General features: G+C 42.8%; 1 protein-coding gene and 1 non-coding gene across 5 annotated transcripts in view; both read right to left on the reverse strand.

Moving 5' to 3' along the window:
* The window catches only part of IARS1 (isoleucyl-tRNA synthetase 1), a 69,039-nt gene extending 44,404 nt beyond the window's left edge, over positions 1 to 24,635 (reverse strand). Inside the window, exons 1-9 of one of the 4 annotated variants that reach the window (XM_081802680.1) lie at positions 24,505 to 24,635; positions 17,897 to 18,022; positions 17,040 to 17,196; positions 16,680 to 16,799; positions 13,814 to 13,896; positions 8,140 to 8,257; positions 4,014 to 4,161; positions 613 to 700; positions 321 to 381 (exon numbers count right to left, since the gene is read on the reverse strand). In XM_081802680.1, coding sequence (XP_081658806.1) covers positions 321 to 381; positions 613 to 700; positions 4,014 to 4,161; positions 8,140 to 8,257; positions 13,814 to 13,896; positions 16,680 to 16,799; positions 17,040 to 17,196; positions 17,897 to 18,015 — 894 coding nt within the window. In that variant the 5' untranslated portion in view covers positions 18,016 to 18,022; positions 24,505 to 24,635. Of the gene's footprint in view, positions 1 to 320; positions 382 to 612; positions 701 to 4,013; positions 4,162 to 8,139; positions 8,258 to 13,813; positions 13,897 to 16,679; positions 16,800 to 17,039; positions 17,197 to 17,896; positions 18,023 to 19,845; positions 20,235 to 24,168; positions 24,291 to 24,504 lie in introns of those variants that run through there. The other 3 variants (XM_081802678.1, XM_081802679.1, XM_081802677.1) reach the window with 3 other exon arrangements.
* Positions 21,840 to 21,971, reverse strand: LOC115944013 (small nucleolar RNA SNORA84). The gene has a single exon (XR_004078580.1). It is a non-coding gene; the product is annotated as a small nucleolar RNA SNORA84 (small nucleolar RNA).
* Positions 24,636 to 27,871: the final 3,236 nt, after the last annotated feature.

Here is a 27,871-nt window from a genome sequence, read left to right on the forward strand (position 1 = left end):
GCCTTCGGCTCAGTCATAATCTCAGGGTCCTGGGATCGAGCCCCGCATCGGGCTCCCTGCTCTGCGGGAAGCCTGCTTCTCCCTCTCCCACTCCCCCTGCTTGTGTTCCCTCTCTCGCTGTGTCTGTCTCTGTCAAATAAATAAACAAAATCTTTTAAAAAATAAAATAAAATAAAACAAGAAAGCAATACAAACACAATTCAACTTTGTTACTTCTAAGACAGACTTTGGACTGGACACCCACACAAGCCATGGGACAGCACCCCAGTAACTCCTACGCAGGTACGGAGCACCCATGTGGTACAGGTCCATAAGCTCACCTGCACAAAATAGTCAAACAGGGGCCTGTACTTCTTGCCTTTGAGACAGGTACCAGGAAATCTAGAAAAAGGAGAAACTCATAATTAGACTAAAATCCTCAAAAGAAATGAAACTGCAGACACATCAAGTCACAACTCCCTCCTGGTTTACTTGTTTCTTAGTCGTTAATGCTGGAATGTGTGACCTGAATATACTCAGTCGTATTAACTGAACTCGAATAATAGAGCTTTTGGGCAATAAAGTGTCTCACCTCTCACACATAGGCACAAAGCAATAAACCTGTATATTCACCTTTCAAGGATCTCATAGTCACTCTCCAACTTATAGAGGGCTGGTAATCTGGCTTCCATTAAAATGAGTAGTTTTCCTCTGACAACATCTACAAGAGCAAGGGGAAAAGTGGACTTCAGTGACATTCAGACTTCGGCAGAGTCTAGACACGCGCCAGCACATCCTCCTCCGTGGGGTCCCATATCACCATACCCCGTGTGCTCAGAAATCACGGAGAAATGCACCAGGGCACGCTGCTTTCCAGACCCAAAGAAGACAAAAACAGCACACGCACTTAACTGAACTCTCCCTTTTACATAAATTAATCTTATTTTCTCCGACCAGTGGTAATACATGTGAATGCTTAAAAATCGTAACATTGGGGCGCCTGGGTGGCTCAGTTGGTTAAGCGACTGCCTTCAGCTCAGGTCATGATCCTGGAGTCCCGGGATCGAGTCCTGCATCGGGCTCCCTGCTGTCAGCAGGGAGTCTGCTTCTCCCTCTGACCCTCCCCCCTCTCATGTACTCGCTCTCTCTCATTCTCTCTCTCTCAAATAAATAAATAAAATCTTTAAAAAAAAAAAAAATCGTAACATTAACAAACCAAGAAACTCCCTGAGTAAAAGTCCCCATTCATCTCACCTCCCCACAAGACACTATCATTTGAGTGTCGCCCTCCAGGTATTTTTCTACCTGTATCCTAACACACATCTTATGGGAATGGCTTTTTTTAAAAAGGTAATTATGGGATATAACTCAATACAGTTTTCAGTTGTCTTCACATACTATATATGCACATCTTTCCATATATTAGCACAAACTGTCCTTTCTCATTCTTCTAAATAGCTACACGGTACTCCATTCTAAGAAGTGCAAGTTATTTTTAACCTATCAATACTAGACATTCAAGTTGTTTTCAGATTGTTACTACTGTGAAGGGGGGGGGGTAATGTATATTGTTGCATTTTTTTGCTGTTGTTTTTTATTTATTTATTTGAGAGAAAGCGTGCGCGCAGAGAGAGCGAGCGCACGCGCACTTGAGAAGAGGAGGAGCATGGGGGTGGGGAGAGGGAGAAGCAGGCTCCCCGCTGAGCAGGGAGCCTAATGCAGGACTCACTGCAGGGCCCGATCCCAGAACCCTGGGATCATGACCTGAGCCAAGGGCAGACGCTTAACTGTCTGAACCACCCAGGCGTCCCCGTTGCACGTATCTTTGTACCCTTATTAGAGTGTTTCTGGAGGATACTATCCTAGAAATAGAAAAGCTAGATTAAATGTATAAACATTTACAATTTAACAGCAAATGACAAATCGCCTTATAAAAACAGACTAATTTAAACTCCCACCTGTAAAGTAGGATATACCCAACGATTTTTTTCAAGTTTTTTATTTAAGTAATGTCTACACCCAACATGGGGCTCGAACTCATGACCCTGAGATCAACAGTTGCACGCTCTTCCAACTGAGCCAGCCAGGTGCCCCTGATACACCCAAGGATTTACTAGAGTCTATGACATATATTCAGTTCACTGTAAGAAACATGAGAATCAGGAGCGCCTGGGTGGCTCAGTTGTTAAGCGTCTGCCTTCGGCTCATGATCCCAGGGTCCTGGGATCGGGCCCCACGTCGGGCTCCCTGATCAGAGGGAAGCCTGCTTCTCCCTCCTCCACTCCCCCTGCTGTGTTCCTTCTCTTGCTGTGTCTCTGTCAAATAAATAAATAAAATCTTTAAAAAAAATAAAATAAAAATAAAAAAGCAACTACTCCAATTTGTGATAAGAAACTATGAAAAAAAAAAGAAACATGAGACTCTACGGATCATTGAGAAGGCCTTTGCAATTCACTGAAAAGCTACTAGAAACAACACCGACACCCCCCAGTGCTGGCTGCACCAGACCTTCACTGTTAGCGGAGTCTACATTTTCTGGGTAAAACTCAGGACACACGGTGGGAGTCGTATGCAGGCAGAGGAGGGACAGGACTGAAGTCCATCTGCCTGATGGCCCCTCAGGCTATCAGGCTCACTAGAGAATGGCCATGTCCCCAGGGAGACATGGGGAACTCTCTCTGTGGGCCTGCGCCTGCCTGGAGAGGCTCTGTGCCCACGGCCAGGAGCACAAGAAATCAGCTGCTGGTCCTATCTGCTCCCAAGGCACTGCTAAGTAGTAATAAAAACACCTGTTTTCTGCCCCACGCCCCCGCCTCCCCCATTCCTTCTTCGAATCCTTCGCCTGCCTCACAAGCTGCTGTGAATCAAGTCATCTATCTTGTACGGTTGTTTTTTCTGGCTATGGTTTTCTTTTTTTTCCCTGGCTTCCCCTCCCTCCATAAACTATCCAAACCTGAAGGTAACAGTCTTCTTTTTTCATATAAATCTCTACAGAAAGAGCTTCATCAGGACTTTGGCTAACTCTCTACCAGTTAATATCTGAAAGGCACAAAGTTCTCAAGTTCTGGTACCAACTCTGTGATACAATGACTTATAATAAATACGCATTTCAGTCGTAGTCTCCATTCCCCACAGAGATCTAAAACCCTTGTCATTTCCTATGTGGTAACAGCCATAAAGGGGTCCTTTGTTATGCTGATGAGGGGAACTTTCGGAAAGCCCCCAGGTCACCTAAGGATGGAGTTCAATCACCAACAGCCAATGATTTAATGAATCCTGCCTAAGCAGTGAAGCCTCCATAAAACCCCACAAGGATGGGGTATGGAGTGCTTCCAGGTTAGTGAATGCATCCACATGCTGTGGGGGCAACACACACCAGCTCCGTGGGGGATAGAAACTCTTGTGCTCAGGACCCTTCCAGGCCTCACCCCATGTACTTCATCTGACTGTTTCTGTGTATCCTTTCTATCCTTTCACGATAAACCGTACAATGTTTCCGAGTTATGAGCCACTCTAGCAAATTAATCCAACCCCAGGAGGTCGTCATAGGTCTGTCAGAAGCACAGGACTTGCAACTGCCATCTGCAGTGAGGCTGTGGGGGAGGACGTGTAGGACTGAGCCCTAACCTGTGCAGTCTGACGTAATCTCCAGGTAGCTAGTGTCTGAAGGACGTTCACTGGTTGGTGGCATTGAAAAAACACATCAGAGGTTCCTGGCAACAATGAGAGGCCACCTCTCTGAATCTCCAGCTCCTCATCTGTAACGGGTATGATGTGTATAAGTGTATTACAATCTGAAAATTACAAGGGATCTTTTTTTATAGCTCTCTACTATTTTAATTTTTATGTGCATTACTTTTTCAATCAAAAATGAAAAAAATCCACCTTTCAGAGATTATTTTTCTGTTTAAGTCTAACACTTTTTCAAAAACTTCTATTTTTACTCCAAAAGAAATGTAAGCTTTCATTCTATCCCAAAATAAGTTAAAGTGATCTTCTCAGTATCAGTCATAAATAACCAGGCCCATACTTACCTTTAATCTTCACGTACTGCATGTCTGGATTAACACACAGGGCAAGGTTACTAGGTAATGTCCAGGGAGTGGTTGTCCAAGCCACCAAAGACACATTTTCATCTTCCTCCAAAGGGAAAGTTACAAACACTGAAGGGTCTTGAACATCCTGAGATAAAATGAGATAAAATACCTTTTTACAAAATCCATAATAAATAATACATGCAGAAAAGGAAACTGATCCTAAAGAACAGATTTCCAGAATAAAAACCAGTTGCCATATTTATAAAAAGAAAATATAAAGCAAGAGATTCCAATTAAATTTCTTTATATTCTTGAAAAATGTTTTAACAATTACCTTAGTAGTCACAAGTAAAACATTTTAAGTGTATCAAGAGGAATATATATTAGAAGTTTCACTATTATAATGAGCTACTTTTATAATAAATCCATAAAAAGTTAGTTCAACAAAACAATTGTTTTGGAAGGCAGAATTATTCTTTATTCCAAAATATAAAAATGAGTCATTTTAAAACACCATGTACTTAAAACTGCAATATGCCAATATTAATTCAGTTCATTAAATAAAAAATTGGTTCCAACTCTATGGCAACATGAAAATATCAAGGATTAAATATTTTTATTTATTTATTTATTTTATTATTTTTTTTTAAATTTTATTTATTTATTTGAGACAGAGAGAATGAGAGAGACAGAGAGCACATGAGAGGGGGGAGGGTCAGAGGGAGAAGCAGGCTCCCCGCCGAGCAGGGAGCCCGATGCGGGACTCGATCCAGGGACTCCAGGATCACGACCTGAGCCGAAGACAGCCGCCTAACCAACTGAGCCACCCAGGCGCCCAAGGATTAAATATTTTTAAAAAATAGCTCCAAAGTAGAAAAGCTCATCCCCTGACCGAAGCCAACTCACTGCATCCTGAATGAAGTTCCCTGAGAAGAAGGGGCTCTACAAACGTCACCTCATCCACACGGGAACCGTCAGATGCCCCTGGGGTGCAGGCCTGTGCACCTCAAATGCCAGTGTCAGGGATCACAGACACTGGGGCGCTGCTCCAAGAAGGCTGGAGATGGCGCACCTGAACAAGACACATAACCTACGATTCTCTTTTGCTGAAAACGACATTACTGGGACCATTAGTAGAATCAAACTACAGATTAGAATGGTAATATTCATCAATGTTGTTTCCCTAACTTCAATTACTTAAGAGAAGAGTATGGATTTTAAAAAATATGTACTTAAGCCTTTAGAGGAAAAGGGACATCATGTCCGCAACCTACTCTCAAAGAGTCTTGTGCTACCGCCATGCCCTAGAGGGAGAGTGAACAATGCAGACGTGGTGAAAGAGGGTGACCATCACTGAAAGGTAAACAAGAATTCTATGAACTTTTCAGTAAGTCTAAAATTATGTCAAAAGTTAGAAACAAAAACAAACCTTAGTTGCAACCAATGTAACTGCAGAATGGCCAGAGAGAAAAGACAGAAAATGCTAAGTGCTGACAAGAAAGCAGAGTCATGAGAACTGGCTGGTGGGAGTACAGATCAGGACATCTACCTCGCAGAGCAGGAGGCAGCAAACCATGACACACGGGCCAACTCTGGCCGTCACTCATGTTCTTACACCCCAAGAGCGAAGAATGGTTTTGAAAGAGTTGAGTCCTTGCAACAGAGACCGTCTAGACCACAAGGCCTAAAACACTGACTATCTGGCACTTCACAGTTTGCCGACCCCAGTACTAGAGCTAAATGTTAAGTACATCCTATGACTCCATAATTCCACTCCCGGGTATGTAACCCATAGAAGAAATGTGTATGTATGCTTCCCACTTCCAGAACATACACAGTAGCACTACTGATCAGAGCCCCAAACTGGAAATCACCTAAATGCCCATCAATGGTACAGTGGGAAAATTAAGTGCCAGACAGTAATTAAAATGATCTATAACTGCACACAACAGGGATGACTTTTCACAAATATAATCTTGAGCAAGAGAGGCCAGACACAAAAAGAATGTAGGGCACAATTCATTTATATATAGTACAGTGTCTGAAAATTTAGACAACATAAAAAAGATAAATATTTTTATAGACCACAATTGGTTTACCTTTTGGACAGCTGGTAGTACTCTCTCCTGTAACTCAGTTTACTTCTGCACAGCCTGCTCATCCCAAGAGAATGCACTGTGTACTTACAGAAGAGGATACCCTCTGAAAGCTCTAGGAGCTCACAAGCTAGTCTGGGGATCTAACATGTAGAAATCTAGAAGCCAAAGAAAACTCCAGCATAAGTACACAGGATTTAGGTTAAAAAATGTTCTTAGCTGGGGTGCCTGGGTGGCTCAGTCGTTAAGTGTCTGCCTTCAGCTCAGGTCATGATCCCAGGGTCCTGGGATCGAGCCCTGCATCAGGCTCCCTGCTCGGCGGGGAGCCTGCTTCTCCCTCTCCCACTCCCCCTGCTTGTGTTCCCTCTCTCGCTGTGTCTCTCTGTCAAATAAATAAATAAAATCTTTAAAAAAAAAAAGTTCTTACCAACACTGTTTGCTACCATTAAGAAAAAGGCCTATACCCTTTAAAACAACTCAAAGTGTCTATCAAAAGAATGAATACGTTGCAATCTGTCATATGAAACACTATACAGCAGATAAAAATTAACTTAAAGCTACATGTTTCAAGATGAAGAATCTTTAAAACTTAATGATTCCTCTGAAAGGCAAGGTACAGAGTAAGTACAATGGGCGAGATTAAAGACAAGCATAAGAATGCTATATACTGTTTGTGAATACGTAGGCAGATAATAAAAGTATAAAAATGTGTATTGAAAGAAACATCGAATTCAGCACAGCCGTGACCTATCAGGCTGTAAGGAAGGAATGGAGCGAAAGGTGCTGTAAATACATAAATTGTGGACTATTCACTTGCACAGAAACTAGAACAAAAGATCCCTACCTCCACAAAACACAGATGACTGTCACAAACATCACGCAGAGAACAGCCAGATACAAATGAATGCCATTTTAAACAGTGACCTCTCTTCATGACACACATGCCAAAGGAAGGACATCGACAAACACAAAAAGTTCCAATTTCTACAAAATACGGAGGACCATAACCAGCAAAATTCATTGTAGGAAACTCTATAAGATAAAACCTGTTTCCTAAACAATGATTTGCAAGAAAAAAAAGGGAAATAGACAGCAAAATGGAGACCACAGATGAAAACAGACCTGCAAGACAACTGCTGCCAACTCTTTTAATCAGGATTACATCCTGATTAAAACAACAAAGAACAGAGGGAAAAAGGCCTGGTATTTGACAAATAGAAATGTGAACACTGATGATATCCAGGAATTAGACCATTAGGATATTTCTATTACTGATGACCAAGGACTTTTTTAGGTGTGATAATGGTATTATGGTAATGTTAAAAAAATAAAAAAGATTTCTTGTGTTTTAAAAATGTATAATGTATATATAGAACACAATTTTCAAACAAATTAGGTCCTTTAAAACCAATGAGGACTAGATGAAGTCTCTGAAGTGAAAACATCTCCTGAATACACACACATGAGAACAATGTTCCACATTTCAGATTCACTGCCTCTACCATCTTTCTAGATAAGGTAAAGCAGTGAGTGCACTTTGGTGAACATCAGACCCGTCTTAACTCTCCTACCAGAGCAACGACAGCAGTTATTCCATTCATCAGAAAAAAGATCATAATACTGTCAACGAAGGACAAATCAGATTTGCTTCCAAATACTTTTAACAAATGAATAATATCACAAGGTCCCAGATGAGACATCTCATCCTCTTCCAAAAGCAGTGACAAGAGGGAAACAGGGCAGAGCTGGACTTATTAACCCGAGAGAGGCACAAAGATGTGGTCAAAACAAGCAGAAGCTATCACGTGAGGACACACCATTCACAAATCTCATGGGGGGGGAAATCCCTTACTTTTATTCTCTATAGAGCCTCAGTTCAGTGACTGGCAAATATTGCCAGCACTCCGTAAGAAATGGTCAATCTGACGGACTCCCCAGGCTAACAGTCCACACCAGGACTGGTTACTGTGATCACAACCCTTCAACTTCCATGCGCACAAGTTAATGCTCGATGACATTGCACGCACCTTGTAGTTCTGGTGAGATTCGAAGTTGGAAAGTGGAGTGTTGCATGCGGTGGAGAAAGGCATGACTTTCACGCCTCTATACACAAGGCCTTTATCATAGAGCTGCTTGAAGACCCACCTAGCAAGTAAAGACACAGTTTTACAACAATGACGCAACCAAAATTCTGTCTCCCCAAACTCAGACATTTATGCCAGTTTGTCTACAGTAGAGTTTCTATCAGCCAATCAAATGGAAACATTGTTTCTCTCAACGGGGACTAGCTGGTAAATTACGACAGATTCGTAGGAGACATTATGTAGACATTAAAAGTGGTAATAATCTGTCCATGGAAAGATGTTCATGACTTGATGTTGAGTGAGAAAAGCAATCCACACCATACTGTACATTGAGGTACTAATTGGGTAAAACTACATATCCGTATACTTAGATTTTTTAGAAATGCTGAAAGAGCAAATTTTTACCAATATGTTAACTATAGTTGGGATTTCAGAGTTTTTGCTTTTCTTAATAGTTTTCTCGTTGTATTGTTTAAATTTTACTATAATGGGCAGTTTTACAAAGGCAATTTAAAAAGAATAAATAGGGGCGCCTGGGTGGCTCAGTTGTTAAGCGTCTGCCTTCGGCTCAGGTCATGGTCCCCGGGTCCTGGGATTGAGTCCCACATCAGGCTCCCTGCTCAGCAGGAAGCCTGCTTCTCCCTCTCCCCCTCCCTCCGCTTGTGTTCCTTCTCTCGCTATGTCTCTCTCTGTCAAATAAATAAAATCTTTTAAAATAAATAAATAAAAAGAATAAATAATTGGGATTAGGATATCTCTCCTATAGTTAGTCCAAAACTTTTATTAAACACTTAACCATGTTGCTTTAAGCTAAATATACCAAGATGCTGAAATGTCAATGGTAACCTTATCCTGGGGTCTCCTGTGATGAATACTCACCTGTCCCAGCTGGATGTCAGGATGCATTGGTGGGAACCCTTAATACTGTCTTTTTTTTTTTTAAAGATTTTATTTATTTATTTGAGAGAGACAATGAGAGAGAGAGAGCATGAGAGGGGGGAGGGTCAGAGGGAGAAGCAGACTCCCTGCTGAGCAGGGAGCCCGATGCGGGACTCGATCCCGGGACTCCAGGATCATGACCTGAGCTGAAGGCAGTCGCTTAACCAACTGAGCCACCCAGGTGCCCAACCCTTAATACTGTCTTAATGGATAATTTTTATACTCCAATTCCTATGTGCTTGGTACAATAAATAAACTCTTTCCCATTTGCTAAAATATTTTTATGGAAAACTGTGCATATTTTTTCATAGTATTACTTGGCTTTAAACAAAGATTAAAACGTGTTTTTATATAAAATTTCCCAAGTTTATTAATTTTTTTTTTGAAGTGTTCCATGATTCATTGTTTGTGCATTTATTAATTTTTTTATTGAGGCATAATTGACATGCAGCACTATACTAGATTCAGGTGTGTAACATGAAGATTTGCTATTTGTACACACTGCACAATCATCACCACAGTAAGTCTACTTACCATCCACCACCAAGGTTACAAAAATTTTTTTTTTCTTATAATGAGAACTTTTAAGATTTATCATCTGGGCAACTTTAAATATGTGCTACAATATTATTGACTATAGTCACAATGCTATACACTACATCTCCGTGATTTACTTATAACTGGAAGTTTGTACCTCTTGACCCCCTTTACCCATTGCCCACCTCCAATCCCTTTTCCCGTTGGCAAATACCATTCCACTCTCTGTGTCTCTAAGTTTTGTGATTTTAGATTCCATGTGTAAGTGAAATCATATGTCTTTCTGACTTATGTCACTTAGCATAATGCCCTCAAGGTCCACCCATGTTGTCAAATGGCAAGAATTACTTTTTCTTTTTTTTTTAAAGATTTAATTTATTTATTTGACAGAGAGAGACACAGAGAGAGACGGAACACAAGCAGGGGGAGTGGGAGAGGGAGAAGCAGGCTTCCCACCGAGCAGGGAGCTTGATGTGGGGCTTGATCCCAGAAGCCTGGGACCATGACCTGAGGCGAAGGCAGACGCCTAACGACTGAGCCACCCAGGCGCCCCAAGAATTACTCTTTTTTATGGCTGAGTAATATTCTATTTTACACACACACACACACACACACACACACACTTTTTCTTTTTAGAGGGGGAGAGGGAAGGAGGGAAGGAGGGAAGGAGGGAGGGAGGGGGAGAAGAGGGGGACGAGGAGAGAGAGAGAGTGAATCTTAAACAGGCTGCATGCCCGGTGTGGAGCCTGATGTGAGGCTCAATCTCACACCCCTGAGATGGTGACCTGATCTGAAATCAAAAGCTGGACGCTTAACTGACTGAGCCACCAGGGCCCCCCCTCCCCACAACCTTTTTTTTTTTTTAAGATTTTATTTTATTTTGGAGAAAGAGAGCACCCATGTAAGCAGGAGAGGGGCAGAGGGAGATTCCACCCAGAGCATAGAGCCTGATGCAGGGCTCGATCTCATTGACCCTGAGATTGTGACCTGAGTCGAAATCAGAATTGGATGCTCCATTGACTGAGTCACCAAGACACACCCCCTACCCCCCACATCTTTTTTATCTGTTTATCAATCAGTGCACTCTTAGGTTGATACTATATCTTGGCTACTATAAATAATACTGTGATGAACCTAAGGGCATATACATCTTTTTTGAATTAGTGTTTTCATTTTTTTTTTTATAAATACCCAGAAGTAGAATTACTGCATCATATGGTATTTCTATTTTTAATTTTTTGAGATCCCTTCATACTGTGGCACCCCACTTGTCTCCATTTCATTGAGGTTTTTTTTTGTTGTTGTTTTGTTTAGAACGTACTCCTCTGTCTCATTTTGCTGATTTTCTGGGTTTATTTCTTTGAACCAGGCAAAACCGCTCTCTCTCTCAGTCTAGAAGAGTTCATGTAGATGAACTTTATTGTTCAACCTTGCCCTAGCGTTCTTGGTTGTCTCTCAAACCTTTGTGATTGTCTAAGCAGCCCGACTTATTCTCAATAGTTCACAGTTGGTGAGAGTGTTCCAAGACCTCTGAGTGTACCAGGGGAAGGTCTCTCTGTCAGAACCTAGTTTCAGGCTGAATGTGAATCCAGACGCTCAGGCAGCAGCTTTTATAAAGTATGCAAAGAGGGGCGCCTGGGTGGCTGCATTGGTTAAGTGTCTGCCTTCGACTCAGGTCATGATCCCAGGGTCCTGGGATCAAGCCCCGTGTTGGGCTCCCTGCTCAGTGGGGAGTCTGCTACTCCCACTCACTTTCCCTCTGTGCTCTCTTTCTCTCTAACAAAAAAATAAAATCCAAAAAACTGGGGCGCCTAAGTGGCTCAGATGGTTAAGCGTCTGCCTTCAGCTCAGGTCATGATCCCAGGGTCCTGGGATCGAGCCCCGCATCGGGCTCCCTGCTCAGTGGGGAGCCTGCTTCTCCCTCTGCCTCTGCCTCTCTCTCTCTCTGATTCTCATGAATAAATAAATAAAACATTAAAAAAAAAATCCAAAAAACTAAAATAAAGTACACAAATATATACAGCCCTGTGGGACCACACTGTAAAGCTTGCGGACTTCCAGATCAAGGCAATATGGAGGTGTCCCCTGGCTAACAGTTGCAAAAACTGGGTCTCCAGACAAGTATATAAACTTCTTTCTGGGAGGTATCAGAGAGCTGGAGTGAGGCTGAGAGACAGCACAAATGTGGTGTCCCCTGGGGCACATTCCCGAGGGCACCTTTTTAGCCTATAGACAGAGTGGTAAACCTGAAGCCGGCCCCTCAGGCTGAAGCTCTATCACAAGTAAATCAATCAATCAATCTCTGCCTCCCCTACCCATCTCAATGTGGGCCTTTTGGTATGAAGGAGTTGTTCAGCTAGTTTTCAGGTCTCTTTCCCAGGAAATTGTAGGTCTGTGAGAGTTAGGTGACTTTAGGATCTTCCTATGCCGCCATCTTATCACAAATTTCTCAAGGGTTTTTCTTTTTTTTTTTTTAGAGATTTTATGTATCTATTGGGGGGAACAAGCAGGGGGAAGGGCAGAGGGACAAGCAGACTCCCCGCTGAGCAAAGAGCCTGATGTGGGGCTCAATCCCAGGACCCTGAGATCATGGCCTGAGCTGAAGTCAGAGGCTTAACCGACTGAGCTACCCAGGCACCCCTCAAATTTCCCAAGTTTAAACTCAGTCTTAAATTATATACTTTGATTCAAGGATATTCACAGAAGACTAGAGAAGGAATATTAGATTAGATTTTTTTTTTTTTAAAGATTTTATTTATTTGACAGAGAGAGACACAGCGAGAGAAGGAACACAAGCAGGGGGAGTGGGAGAGGGAGAAGCAGGCTTCCCACCGAGCAGGGAGCCCGATGCGGGGCTTGATCCCAGGACCCTGGGACCATGACCTGAGCTGAAGGCAGACGCTTAACCGACTGAGCCACCCAGGCGCCCCTAGATTTGATATTGTTAAGACCCAGTTTGAAACCTAAGAATCATAAAATTAACTGTGATCTCAGGCAAGTCAGTCACCTGCCTTCACCCCAAACCCAATCCACAGGACTCTGTGAATCATGTGGGAAAATTGATATGGAAGTACTTTATATAGTCAAAAGCACCAACTCAGTCTAAATTATCTACCATTATTAATGTTATCATTATTAAAGGTATCACCTACTATCTTTTCATATTCCCTCTAAACCTATGTGCCTTATTTATGTGCCAACATGTTCCTCAGGAATAACTAACATTCTAACACTGAGAAGCTTTAAAAACCATTTTCCTCTGATTCAAGTATGGTTTTATGTAAATTAAGAAGTATTATATAGAGCTATATTGTCCAATATTGTAGGCACTAGCCACAGGTGCTCTTTTTATTAAAAAAAAAAAATTATTTTTAAGTAATCTCTACAACCAACATGGGGCTCGAACTTCTAATCCTGAGCTCAAGAGTCACATGCTCCACCAACTGAGCTAGTCAGGCCCCAACTTAAATTTAAATGAGAAATGAGAAAACAAAACAAAACAAAAAAAACCCCCACAAAACCCTTTAACTGACATCAGGCCATTTATATTCTTTGTTTTATCTACTTAGCATGAACAATTATGTGTCCTAATGCAAAGATACTAATGTATTTGATTACAGGTTACTGCTCAACGTGTTGGAGTCATTATATACCACAGAATACATGCGTATCCTATTACCTCAGCAGAATCCAAAATTTACTGAAGTCAGAACCAAATCAGAAACAGTTGTGCACAGAGGATTTTTAGGACAGTGAAAATACTCTATATGATGTTAGCATGATGGCTACATGTCACTTGTCCAAACCCACAGAACATACAACACCAAGAGTGACCTTTAATGTAAACTATGGACTTTGGGTGATGATGATGTGTCAGTGTATGTCATCAATGGTAACATATGTACCACTCTGGTGGGGATGTTGGTAGTGGAGTGCATGTGTGGGGGCAGGGAATAGGGGAAATCTCTGTACTTTCCTCTCAATTTTGCTAGGAACCCAGAAGTGCTCTAGAAAATAAATACCTTTAAAAACAAAAAAACAAATCCATCCCAAAGACTTTAGATAAATTGTGAATCTGAAAAATCTCTCCACTAAGCAATAAACAGAATATTCATTATATTTAAATTTCAAGTAAACCTACCAGACAGATTCCATGAATTGTGGATACAGAGTTTTGTAGTCATTGTCAAAGTCAATCCATCGGCCAAGTCTGGTAACAGTGGACTTTAAGAATATGAATATTAGAGTTATTAGACACTGATATTTGTTATCACACATCAATGTGTGTCACTTCTATCATCACCACATACAATGATTTTGGGAAAAGAGAACAAGCAACGGCTCAGGTAAACCTATACCGTAAACAACGCACTATGTAGGGTTAAGAACAGTTCTCTTGGCATTCATTCTCTTGGCAGATGATGTCACTTACAAATATTAATATTCCTTTATAAAAGTCTACCCAAATTACCATTTGGCAAATAACACAGGTATAATTGTTGCTGGCAAGAATCATCAATGGATGCTAAAATTCATAAACAAAAGTGTAAGAAATAGGATATTTGCAAAGACTCCCCAGAGCACACTTAATTACAAAGGAAAAACTGCAAATCAACAACAGAGAAACCTGACATATATTACCTTAGTGAACAAAATTAATGTCACGAATGAGACATATTAGTGTCACAGGCCTCCTGATAATGACAGACTGAGAAGCGCATGATGCCACTCCTGAGCATTCTTGTCAAAAATGCATATATAACCCAAACTTAATCATGACAAAACATCAGACTTTGGGGGACTTTCTACAAAATAATCGGCCTGTACTCTTTAAAAGTGACAAGGTCGGGTGCCTGGCTGGCTCAGTTGGAAAAGCATGCGACTCCTGATGTTGGGGTTGTGAGCTTCAGTCCCGCCTTAGGTGTAGAAATTAAATAATAAACTTAAAAAAAAAAGTGATAAGATCATGAAAGACAAAGAAAGATTGAGGGAATCCTCCAGACTGAAGTAGAATAAGGAGGTCTAACTATATGCAATGTGTGTTCCTAGACTGGGTCCTGGATCAGAATTAGTGGAAAACTGGTTAAATTTGAAGAAGATCTATTATACTGTATCAGTGTTAATTTCTTGCTTTTGATAATTATGATTATTGAAGGTGTTAGAATTTGGGAAGTGAGAGAAGAGTATAGGAGACTTCTTCATAACTGTTTTTGAAAATTTTTTTTTTTTTAAAGATTTTTTTAATTTATTTATTTGGGACAGAGAGAATGAGAGACAGAGAGCATGAGAGGGGAGGAGGGTCAGAGGGAGAAGCAGACTCCCTGCCGAGCAGGGGGAGCCCGATGCGGGACTCGATCCCGGGACTCCAGGATCATGACCTGAGCCGAAGGCAGTCGCTCAACCAACTGAGCCACCCAGGCGTCCTGTTTTTGAAATTTTTACTAAGTCTGAATTATTTCAAAATGAAAAGCTAAAAGATAAAAATAATTTTAAAGAAAAAAAAAAGCCAAATGCATATCATATTCATTAGATTTTTCCTTCTGGCAACCAGGCAAGAAAGTTTGACGGAATCAAGTTAGGTTTAAAAAAAATTTTTTTTTAATTTATTTATATATATATTTTTTAAGATTTTATTTATTTGACAGAAAGAGTGAGAGACAGCGAGAGAGAGAGAGAGAGCACAAGCAGGGGGAGTGGGAGAGGGAGAAGCAGGCTCCCCACTGAGCAGGGAGCCCAATGCGGGGCCTGATCCCAGGACCCTGGGATCATGACCTGAGCCGAAGGCAGACACTTAACGACTGAGCCATCCAGGCGCCCCAAGAATTTATTTTTAATAAAAAAATTTAAAAATTAAAAAGTTAGGAGAGAATCGAGGACCTTTCATTTTCAGGTTGAGGAAATCAGATTTTATTCACCAATGAAGAGAAGCTACTCAAAATTGTGAGCAGGGAAGACCACGATGAGCAGTCTTGCGGGAGAGATAACCTGGCAGGAAAGTGCAAAGAATGGGAGCCCGAGCCCAATCAGAAGATGGTTACAGAAACTCAGGGAGGGGGGTGGGGGGCCAGGGACAGGTTGTAGGAATGCAATGACTTGACAAGAGACACCAAAGAAGAAAGACTTGATAGGATTTGGCATTTGATTTGATCATGAGGATAGTGTGTGAAGCCTGGAAGACAGATACTATCAGCAGAATAGGGAACTTGGATTAACAGCAAGTTTGAGAAGTCGAAGTGGTAAGAGAGTGAGATGGAAAAAAAGTCAGACATGTTTTTAAGAAACACAGACACACTAGCTGGACAGCCAGGGAGGAGAAGGGGCTCTCTGCTCCTCTGCCCATCAGAACAAGAGAGACAGGAGCTCTGCCAGCCCTTCACAGGACTTACGAACAGATGTAGGTAGGATGCGAGTCAAATTAATACAACACTGAGGCCAAATCTGAATTGTTTTTAACACCAGAATTTTTTTTTTTTAAGATTTTTTATTTATTTATTTTAGAGAGAGAGAATGAGAGACAGAGCACATGAGAGGGGGGAGGGTCAGAGGGAGAAGCAGACTCCCTGCTGAGCAGGGAGCCCGACGCGGGACTTGATCCAGGGACTCCAGGATTATGACCTGAGCTGAAGGCAGTCGCTTAACCACTGAGCCACCCAGGCGCCCTAACATCAGAATTTTTTTACTGCAACATTCGAGTTTATCTTTTTGCTAGGACAGCCTGATTCTTGTCATACACAGTGAGTAGGTAGGAGATTAAGTACTGAAGACCAGTCAAGCACAAAGAAACCAAAAAGAGAGGGTGCAGTTTAAGCTAACAGCTTAATAGGGTTGTAGGTGAAAGCTAAATACTTCTTTAAAGAGGATGGTCAACCCTCTTATGTCACAACCTCACACAGATAGCCATACTTTTGTACGCATCTCATAAAAAGCACAAAAGGAGTACAAACCTTTTCAACTCCCACTTAAAAATTAAAGTTTTCGTTCATTCTACCGAAAATAACCCAACATACCTTCCACTCAGTAGAATATCTCATCACAATTGCTCGGCACTGATTGTTATACTCTACAATCCCCATTTTGGCTACATCCTCTGGTCCTCTGATTCCCAGTGTCTTATCAATTTCATATTCCTGAAAATTTGCGATAAGACTGTTAACATCCTTGCCCTCTGAAATAAATGCAATTCAGCAACTCTAGAAAATAACACAGATTTTAAAAAATTGGATCTCAAAAATCTATAGAGAAAATGAACTATACATATTATAGAAACAAAATACATTATAGGAAAAATTCATGTTAACATATTATATGATGAAATCCAATGCTTAATAAAAAATCAGAATCTTATAAAGCTGGTGACTCAAACATACCACAGGTAAGCCATGACAATCCCATCCAAATCTTCTGTCAACATGAAACCCACTCTGGTGAGCATATCTGGTAACTATATCTTTAATCGTCCCTGCAAGTATATGTCCATAGTGAGGCAGTCCAGTTGCAAAAGGAGGCCCATCATAGAACGTAAATCTAACAGAGGTAATAAAAAGGTGTTAAGTGACTTTAAAACAGCAATAATTTAGGATAACACTTTTCTACAGATAGCTCCTATCATAGTAGAGTCTCCAGGGAGAAGAAAAGCAGCAAGACCAGAAAATTCACAGACATAAATGGTTAGATATTTACTGGAGGTCCTGCCTTCAAAAAAGCTAGTTATGGCGGAGTTGGAATGACCTCCATCAGACTATCCACACTTAGCTTATTAGTTCCATGACATAAGGCAAGTTATTCATCCCGATCCTGAGTTACCTCATCAGTAAAACAGGAACAAACACCTCATAGTTTTTGAACATAGTTTTTGAAACACAGTTTTGAACAAATGATAAAAACAGTACAGAAAGGACTGGTTTTTAAGTGAATGGAGACTAGAGGCAGGAAGTACTCCAACAGGAAGCGAAGACCAGTCTAGTGTTTAAATGAGGGTGGTAAGAATGAGAAAAATAGAACACAAGAGGGTGATACATAAATTCTATCCAGACTTCTTAAAGAAACGGGATCTACCTTAATATTTAAAAACTCATCCATTCAACATGTACAGACTGCTGAAAGTACCCACTATGCAGAGAGCTAGGAGACTCTGGGAACACAATGAAGCTTCTGCCTCCATGGAACTCAGTCTAAGAAGTGACTATTCTTAAGGACTCTACCATTACCAAAGAAATTCACATACTTTGGCTTATGTTTTGATTGCTTTAAGCATTCCTGAAAACAGTTAAATTCAGACCAGAACTGCAAGATTTTCTCTTCTTCAGCAGGAAAATTGATGTTTTCTGGAACTTGCTGAACCATTTTGCTGCTGCAAGAGAAAATCAAATTTATTATTCTTAACAGAGAAGTCTAGGATTAACAGAGTGGCATACAATAAAATGAGTGTACATATTACTATCCATGACACTACACAATACTTTAAAAAACATTACAGTTTTGAATTATAGTTCATATACCATAAAGTTCACCTTTAAAGTGTAAATTCAGTGGTTTTTAGTATCTTCTCAAGTTTGTGCAACCATGAGCACACTCTAATTCCAGAAATCTTCATCACCGCTTTGCCCGGCCTGCTCCAAAAATCTTGTCAACATTAGCAGTCCTTCTCCACTCCCTTCTTCCCCAGCCCCCTCGCAACCATTAATCTGCTTTCTGCTCTATGAGTTTTCTTATTCACGGTATTTCATATAAATGGAATCATGTGTCTGGCTTCTTAGAATTACGTTTTCAAAGTTCATCCATGTTGTAACATGTCTTCATACTTCATTACTTTTTATGGCTGAGTATTCCATTGTATGGATATGCCAAAATTTATCCATTCATTAGTTCATGGACATTAAGAATGTTTCACTTTTTGGCTCTATGAACAATCCTGCTACGAATATTCACATATAAGTTTTTGTGCAGACATATGTACTCAGTTCTCTTGGGTCTGCATCCAAGAGTAGAATTGCTGGATCATATGGTAACTGTGTTTAACTTTTGAGAAACTACCAAAAATGTTTTCTAAAGCTGCTGCCTCATTTTACATTCTCCCAGAAGTGAATAAGTATTTCCATTTTTCTACATCCTCACTCCTGATTGTCCATTTCTGGATTATAGGAAATCCTAGTGGGCATGAAGTGGTATCTCATTATGATTTTGATTTGTACTTCCTTAATGATTAGTGATCTGACCACATTTTCATGTGCTTATTGGCAACATTTATATCTCACTTGGAGAAATTACCATTCATCCTTTGTCCAATGTATAAACTGGGTTGTCTTTTAATTGTTGAGTTGTAAGAATTCTTCATATATTCTAGACACAAGTCCCTTCTCAGTTACAAAATTTGCAAAAATTTTCTCCCATTCTGTGGGTCGTCATTTTTTTAAAAAATATTTTATTTATTTATTTGAGAGAGAGAAAGAGAAAGAGTGCAAGCAGTGGGAGGAGCAGAGAAAGAGGGAGAAGCAGACTCCCTGCTGAGCAAGGAGCCTGATGCAGGGCTGGATCCCAAAACCCTGAGATCATGACCCAAGCTGAAGGCAGGCGCTTCACCGACTAAGCCACCCAGGCACCCCCTGTGGGTTGTCTTTATTTTCTTCACCTTACTTGCTAAAACACCAACACTTTTAATTTTAGTGAAGTCCGTTTATCTACTTTTTGTTTTGTTACTTGAGCTTTGGGTGTCATATTTAAGAAACCACTAACTAAAACAAAGTTGTGAAGGTTTAGCTCTTAATTTTAGGTTGTTGATCTATTTTAAGTTATTTTTGTATATTGTGTGAAATAGGAATACACAGTACTTTTTAAAGATTTTATTTGAGAGAGAGAGGAGGGAGGGAGAAGCAGGCTCCCCGCCGATTGAGGAGCCTGATGTGGGACTCAATCCCAGGACCCCAAGATCACAACTGAGCTAAAGGCAGATGCTTAACTGACTGAGCCACCCAGGTGCCCCAGTACTTTTTGATTATTGTAAAACTTGTTCCCAAATCACATTCTTCACTTATTTCTTAACTACAATACAACATTTAGTAGTTGTAGACAATATACTTGTAAGAGGAGACAAAATCTTGGAAATTTATGTAAGGATACCAAAAATTCATTAATAACCTGAAAAAAGTAAATCTCAAAGTAGGTAAGAATTCTTACCTACACTCACAGGATAGAAAGCACTTCTGTCGAGATAACCTCATTTCTTTGAGGAAAACAGGTAAAACCTAAAAAAATTTAAAGCTAAAAAGATGAGACTCTTACATTCAAATAATTCCTAGCTCATTCCAATTTTCTATTTTATCCCTTTTATTGCTTATTCATGATATTTGTATCGGACAAGCTGTATACATCCTGGATTTAGTCCCTAGTGAAAGAAGTCTTAAAGTGGCTTTTTTAAGAGTTTTGCTAATAACCCCTGCAGAAACACCTGATCAATCTGGGGCTTAACTATCTAGTGAGCATCCTCCAACCCATTCCTCCTTAAAGCCTATATATTCTTACTTAATAATTCTAATAAGGTTGGTGACCAGGTTTCCAAGCCAACATTAGATTAAAAGGGGACAAGAGGGGGCGCCTGGGTGGCTCAGTTGGTTAAGCGACTGCCTTCGGCTCGGGTCATGATCCTGGAGTTCCGGGATCAAGTCCCACATCGGGCTCCCTGCTCGGCGGGGAGTCTGCTTCTCCCTCTGACCCTCCCCCTGCCATGTGCTTTCTCTCTCTCATTCTCTCTGTCTCAAATAAATAAATAAAATCTTTAAAAAAAAAAAAAAAAAGGGGACAAGAGGGACGCCTGGGTGGCTCAGTCGTTAAGCATCTGCCCTCAGCTCAGGTCATGATCCTGGGGTCCTGGGATTGAGCCCCGCGTTGGGCTCCCTGCTCAGCGGGAAGCCTGCTTCTCCCTCTCCCACTCCCCCTGCTTGTGTTCCCTCTCTTGCTGTCTCTGTCAAATAAATAAAATAAAATCTTTAAAAAAAAGAAAATAAAAAATAAAAAGGGACAAGATTGCTAATAATGAGAAAACAACAGAGAAGACAGAGAATCTTAAGAACTCAAGAACTTGGGGTGCCTAGGTGGCTCAGTCGGTTGAACGTCTGCCTTCAGCTCAGGTCATGATTCCAGGGTGCTGGGATCGAGCCCCATGTTGGGGTCCTTCCTCAGCAGGGAGCCTGCTTCTCCCTCTCCCTCTGCGGCTCCCCCTGTTTGTGCTTTCTCTCTCTCTGTCAAATAAATAAATAAAATCTTTAAAAAACAAAACCTCAAGAACTTTAACAGTACAGGTAACTGACTCTAGGAGCAAAGAGACCTACGTACCTCAGCCAATTCTGGAAGCATCAAAACCTAAGCACGGTCATTGACCCATGCCATCCAAAAAACAAATTTTTAAAAAAATACATATATATTTTTTAAATTTTTAATTTTTTTTTTTTTTTAACCAGCAGTGTGTCTCCTTTTCTTTCATTTATTTTTGAGATGTGAGGCTGTCTTTGGGTTTTATATATACGGAAAAAAATAAGAGAAGAACAGGTGGGCCATTTAATGAATCCAAGTATCCATTTCTGACTAGGTGTGTCATTAAATGGTATTAAACAGAATGGCATTGAATGGCATTTTGGATCTTTGGATCTTGTTACAATGCCTGGCCTTTCATGGATGGTAAGGGTGTGAATCTGCACTTAATGATTTATTAGGGGTCCTGCTGGTTCAGTGAGCACCTTATTAGAGGCCAACTGAAACTGAAGGGGCTACCACTGAAGATTAACAGATCTTTGGATATCAACACATTTCTTTCTGTCACTTCTAATTCTCCTCGAGGCCAGTTCTAGAATTGCCAGCATCTATGGGAGCTGACAACAGTAGACTCGCCAGGCCCACCTTGGACTGGAGTCAGAACCTGCATTTTAACAAGATCCCAGGGGATTAGCATGCACATCAAAGTTTTTAAGTCACTACTCTTGAACTGTTCTAATCATTATTCAGGAATATCTATCTGAAAAATTTTTTTTTTTTTTTTGAGAAAATGAGATTTAAGCTTTTGGTGAAAATGGCTCATAAGTTTTATAAAACTTTCTAGGGAGCTTCTATTCCCCAAAGATTAAGAATCAGTGCATTATTATGCCAAACAAAGACTCAACCTAAAGGCACAGGAGGAGCCATGTACCAGTGACCGGGCTATGGCGGCTGCTGAGGAGAAACAGCCCCCATGCATAAATCACAGGATTGCTCTGGCCCTTCATATCCACTGGAGAGCTGTACCTGCAAACAGCATCCAGTAACCACAGGGCATGGGGTGTGGGGAGTAGGAGGAGGAGAGAGATTAATCACCAGGCCATGCTAGGAAGCAATCTCTGCTTCCTCCCTCTTACCATAAGAGCAAGTCACAGTTCTAACGACTTACACTATGTGTATTACCATTTTTAAGAGACTTAAAACATACATATGTAAATAAAATCTATGTTTAAGCAATTTTGTACTTGAATTTAGAAGGATAGCCACCAAACTTAACTATGCCTACCATGGCGGGCGGGGAGGGGCATGAAAGAACAAATCTTTATTACTTCATACCACTTTTTTGGTATGTATTAACTTTATCACAAAAACTTTTAAAATAAAGAGAAAAATAAATACTGTATATCCGACATACCACCTTCCTAAGGAGAAGCTCTGAAAGTATCACTTTTGTATTAAAAAAAAAAATTCAATGACTCATCTCTCCCAACAATATTCTGTACAGACTTTTCAATAGGGCACTCAAGGTCATCATGACCTTCCCCCAAATTACTACTTTTCCTCCTGACCTTTACTCTTACGAAACTCAAGCACCAGGGGCGCCTGGGTGGCTCAGTTGTTAAGCGTCTGCCATCAGCTCAGGTCATGACCCCAGGGTCCTGGGATCGAGCCCCACATTGGGCTCCCTGCTCCGAGGGAAGCCTGCTTCTCCCTCTCCCACTCTCCCTGCTTGTGTTCCCTCTCTCGCTGTGTCTCTCTGTCAAATAAATTAATAAAATCTTAAAAAACGGGGCGCCTGGGTGGCTCAGTTGTTAAGCGTCTGCCTTCAGTTCAGGTCATGGTCCCGGGGTCCTGGGATCGAGCCCCGCGTCGGGCTCCCTGCTCGGCGGGAAGCCTGCTTCTCCCTCTCCCACTCCCCCTGCTTGTGTTCCCTCTCTCACTGTGTCTCTCTCTGTCAAATAAATAAAACCTTTAAAAAAAAAAATCTTAAAAAACAAAACAAAACAAAACACTCAACCACCAGGTACATCACACTGAGAAACAAAACCACTTTCCTGATCTACTGCTTTCCTGCATCTGGACCCCTCCCCACATACTCTAGCACTACCTAGCTTAAATAATGCACTCTCCTCCCTGAGGCTTTTATCAATCCCCTTTTTTGGAACTAATATCCCCCTCCCTGAGTCTGTTCCTCTCCTACACCTTGTGGTTTACTTCACACACTCTCCAATTCAACTGTAAATCTACTGCCTGCAGAAGCATTCTTACTGTCTATCCTCTCCAGTGTGTGCTGACACACGGTGAGGGCTCAGAAACAATAGTCTGAAGGATTCCCTTGGCCAGCATCCTTAGTTTCCATCAGCGAAACTCCTCCCACCTGCCTTTTCAATCTATCCCACTCCATGGGATCCTCCCGGCACAAGACAATGGCTAAGAGGATTGGCTTTGGAATTTCCCTTTTTTTTTTTTTTTTTTAAGATTTATTTATTTGAGAGAGACAGAGTGCGTGTGGGGTGAAGGTCAGAAGGACAGGGAGATGGGAGAGAGTCTCAAGCAGACTCCACTTAAGCCCAGAGCCTGACCTGCCACTCGATCTCACGACCCTGAGATCATGACCTGGACTGAAATCAAGAGTCTGACACTCAACCGACTGAGCCACCCAGGCGCCCCTACTGATACTTGCGTTTTAAAAGTTCACGATACTACTAGAAATCCCCTAAATCAATTACTTTGCTTCTAGTTTCATCCTAATCTTTCTGCAAAACCTGAATGCTAAAAATAAGCCCCACCTTTTAATAAAAAAACCCTTCTTCTCTTCTGGACTCATTCCCAACACCCTTTCATTCAAAGGCAAACCAAAAACTCCTAAGGCTGGAGGCTGTCATCTCCCACCTGCTCCGTACACACCCTGCAGCTGCCACAAGGCCCCCTCTCCTGAAGCAACACACACTTCCACATCCTGCCGTCCTTACGAGGGTCCTCCAGACTCACCCTCTCTTCCAAGTCTTACTCAGCCTCAAGGCCCCGAGCCCAGGGCAGTCCTGAGAAGACTTCTTTCTCCCCGCTACAAGCCCCACAGGAAGTGTCCTCCTGCTCCCGGCTGCCGACGCAGGCACCAGGCACACTGCGTATTCGGCCGGGATGCTGTGCTCACTCCGCTCCAAACCCAGGCACTCGGCGACAAACCCTCCCTCCCGTGGGCTAGGACTAGATTTGTTCAAGGGACGCCCGATCTTCAAGTCATTTCCCCACCTTCTGAACTTCTCCAGCAAACTACCGCACCAACTTCTCGCAATTACCCAATGGGGCCAGCAGGCAGAGCGGGGGTGCCGGGGGCGAACCCGCGGGCAGGACGGGGGGCAGGGTGACCTGGGGCGCCCGTGCGGGCTGTGGGGGGGAGGGGGATTGCCTGAGGAGACCCGCGGGCAGGGCCGGGTGGCCTGGGGCGATCCCGCGGGCAGGGCGGGGGCTACCTGGGGAGAACCCGCGGGGTAATCTGCGGCGACCCTGCAGGCAGGGCGGGGGTACCGGAGGGGCCCACGGGTAAGGCGAAGGTACAACAGGGGCCCAGGGCAGGGCGGGGACTACCTGGGGCGACCCCGCGGGCAGGTCCGGGGGTACCTGAAAGGCCCCCGTGTGGGCGCGCCACGAAAGAGCCTCCTCCACGCCGCCGCCGGGTGTCCAGAGGTGATGCAACGCTCTGACAGCGCAGGGTAGAGAGGAAAAGGCAGGTCCACGCCGGCCAATCAGCGTGCGCCACCGCCCACCCATCAACAAGCCGGACGCCGATTGGTCGCGCGGGCTCCGGCCCCGCCTACCCTGACGGGCAAGGCGGTGCGCGCCCCCTCAGAACGCCTTCCTGGGGTGGCGGCGGTGGCTCGGTGCCCTCCGGGCCGTAGACCGTGGGTCGCGGGCGATGGCTGCTATTGTGTCCGCTGACTGCGCGTTTTACGCGGGTGTGCTCGTGCGTGTCACCTGGCTGCGCACAGCACACGTGCATTTCCCTACGCGCAAATGGGGCGATTGCACCGTGCGGCCCCGACCTGAGTGACCGTAGCAAGGTTCAGGGTCGCGGAGACCTGCGGCGGGGCACCGCGGGGTTGGTGAAGCCGCAAGGCCCGGGGGCTGAGACCGATGCGCGGACTGGGCCGGAGGTGCGCGCCAGTCCCCCCGAGCCGCCCGCCCGCGGAGCCCGTCCTCAGGGAAGGGCGGCGGCGCTGGAGGTCGGTGGGCCCCGCAGCCCCTCCGGAGCTCCCCTGCATCCTCCTGCACAAGCTTTGGTCAAGGGCCACGTGCAGACACGTAACAGAACGGAAGAGAACAAAATGACCAAATTTAGTTATCACTGTTTAACATTTCCTGTGATGAAAGCAAAGTTTATTTGCTTTTTTATCCATCTGCTCGCTTACAATTTATTATCTCTGCTGTGGGTCTGCCTTCCGGATCCGCTGGTTAAAAACCAAGGGGAAGGGCGCCTGGGTGGCTCAGTTGGTTAAGCGACTGCCTTCGGCTCAGGTCATGATCCTGGAGTCCCTGGATCGAGTCCCGCATCGGGCTCCCTGCTCGGCAGGGAGTCTGCTTCTCCCTCTGACCCTCCTCCCTCTCATGCTCTCTGTCTCTCATTCTCTCTGTCTCAGATAAATAAATAAAATCTAAAAAAAAAAAAAAAAAACCACAGGGAAGTTGGAGCCACGCAAAGGGCAGCGGACCTCGGGCTTTGGCACCAGAGACTGAAGGAAAGTTTAGGCCTTCAAAGTGCAGAGTAACTCTGTCGCAGCTTACTGCATCCGTTAGAGGGACAGAAAATTACGAGAGTCTGTAGAAGGCACAGCACGTTTAAGAACACTTCTGAGAGTTTGTGCATGCATTCATTCAACAGTCACTTACAGTCCAGGATGAGAGGCAGGGGGTCTCACTACCTTGATGAAATGAGAAACTCTAGGTAGGAACATTTATTTACTAGAGGTGTTTCTTCAGCTTACTAACTAGAAGTACTCCACTTTGTGCAGTTCATTTTTACCATCTGTCCAGACAGCCAGATTAAAGCAGGATAGAAGGCTCCCAGATAGATGTGTCCAGGAAAAAAGGTGGGGACAACAGATCTGATCATTTAAAACATTGAGAAACATTTTATGGTACTGAGAAACATTTTATGGTACTGTTGAAAGATATAAATCCATAAAGAGGTTGAGCAAGTGGAAAAAAGATTCTAGAAAAAAAGTTTTATGTCAAAATCCACAACTTGGATCAGAGTTGACTCCTCACTTGTTAGAGTAGGAGACAAAAGGTAATGTCTAAAACTGAAAAACCAAGAAGACGCCTCGGTGGCACCGTTGGTTAAGTGACTGACTTGGTTTCAGCTCTGGTCTTGATCTCTGGTAATGAATTAGAGCCCTGCATCCAGCTCTGTGCTCAGCATACAGTCTGCTTCAGATTCTCTCTCTCTCTCCACCCTCCCCCACTCGTGCTTGCACAAGGGCACGCAGTCTCTAATAAATCTTAAAAAAAAAGAAAAACCAAGAAATCACAGCATAAGCATGTCAGGTAATGGAGAGAAGCATCAGAGAACACAAAATTGTTGAAGATGGTTGTATCTGGGGAGCAGGAATTAGGGGTGGGCAAGGATACTTGATGTCACTTGTCTGTTTTGAAGATGGCGGGTGTGACAGATTTAAATATGGCCAAATTCCTTGACACTTCTCCCACTGAGAGGTGATGGTCTGTGTCCCCTTCTCTTCAGTTCTGGCTGGGCTCTGTCTGTTGTGACCTGTAGAATATAGTGAAAAGAGACTGGCAGCTTCTGCTTCTGACACCTAGTCGCCATGCTGGGAGGAAACGCAGGGACAGGCACTGAGTGAACGAGCCATCTTAGAAGTGGATCCTCCAGCCCCAGTTGAGCCATTTCGGTGACACTACAGGGAAGAGGAATGAGGGGTGCCAACGGAGTCCTGACCGAATTGCTTATTTGTGAGCAAAATTATTTTACTGGGACGACCTGTTATGCGGCAGTAGGAATGTATAAATGTAATCTGCATCAAGAGATGGTGGAACATTTGGACTATTTATCCTGCCGAGTGGTGGTTTTTCTGTTTTCCATCAAGTCTTGGAAACAGGAATCCCAAAAGACTCTTCAGCTGCTTACTTCTTTGGACTTATTTCAAAACAACCCTCAGTTTGTTCCCTGTATTTAAGAGTCTTTTATGGTTGGCCTCCCTTTCTGTCTTTATCTTATTTAGTTGCTGGAGGGGAGGTCGGGGGATGGGGTAACTGGGTGATGGGCATGAAAAAGGGCACTGGATGTAATGAGCACTGGGTGTTAGAGGGACCTGATGAATCAATAAAGTCTACCCCTTAAAGTAATACTACACTACATGTGAACTTGAATTTAAATAAAATCTTGAAAGAAAAAAAAAATGTACCGAGCAACCACTATGTGCTAGACACGGTTCTAGGCAGTTGGGACACAATGGTCAATAAACCAGATGACATCCCAGCCCTCTAGAGTTTATATTCGGTCAAGATATAAATTAATAAATACTTTAATTCCAGATATACACATTGTGGCTCAGGGACCATCCCTGGGGGCTGTCTATATAACACAACTCTGAACAGCGTGCAGTTTGACAGGCATACCTGTCTTGAATCCTAACCAGTTTGATTTAAGGAAATATTAAATCTGCCTCCCTCTTTGGACTCAAGAGTCCTGACCGCTAACTTGGATTTTTCATAAGCCTCTGGTTAAACCAGAGTTTTGGGATTAATGGGCTCGCCTCCCATCAATTCCTGGAGGCCAAGAACAGGAAAACTCTACTTGGCATCCTTCCCTGGTCCTCACAGAACTCTTCTATGATGCTTGTCTGAAGTGTCTTGCATTTCAGTTAGTTGTTCATCAGGACAGAAGTACAGAACTGAGGTTGATCTGTATTCAACTTTTTTTTTTTTTTTTAAAGGTTTT

The sequence above is a fragment of the Leptonychotes weddellii genome, chromosome 14 (assembly GCF_054177405.1).
Source record: "Leptonychotes weddellii isolate Sample4059 chromosome 14, ASM5417740v2, whole genome shotgun sequence".
Classification (NCBI taxonomy): domain Eukaryota; kingdom Metazoa; phylum Chordata; class Mammalia; order Carnivora; family Phocidae; genus Leptonychotes; species Leptonychotes weddellii.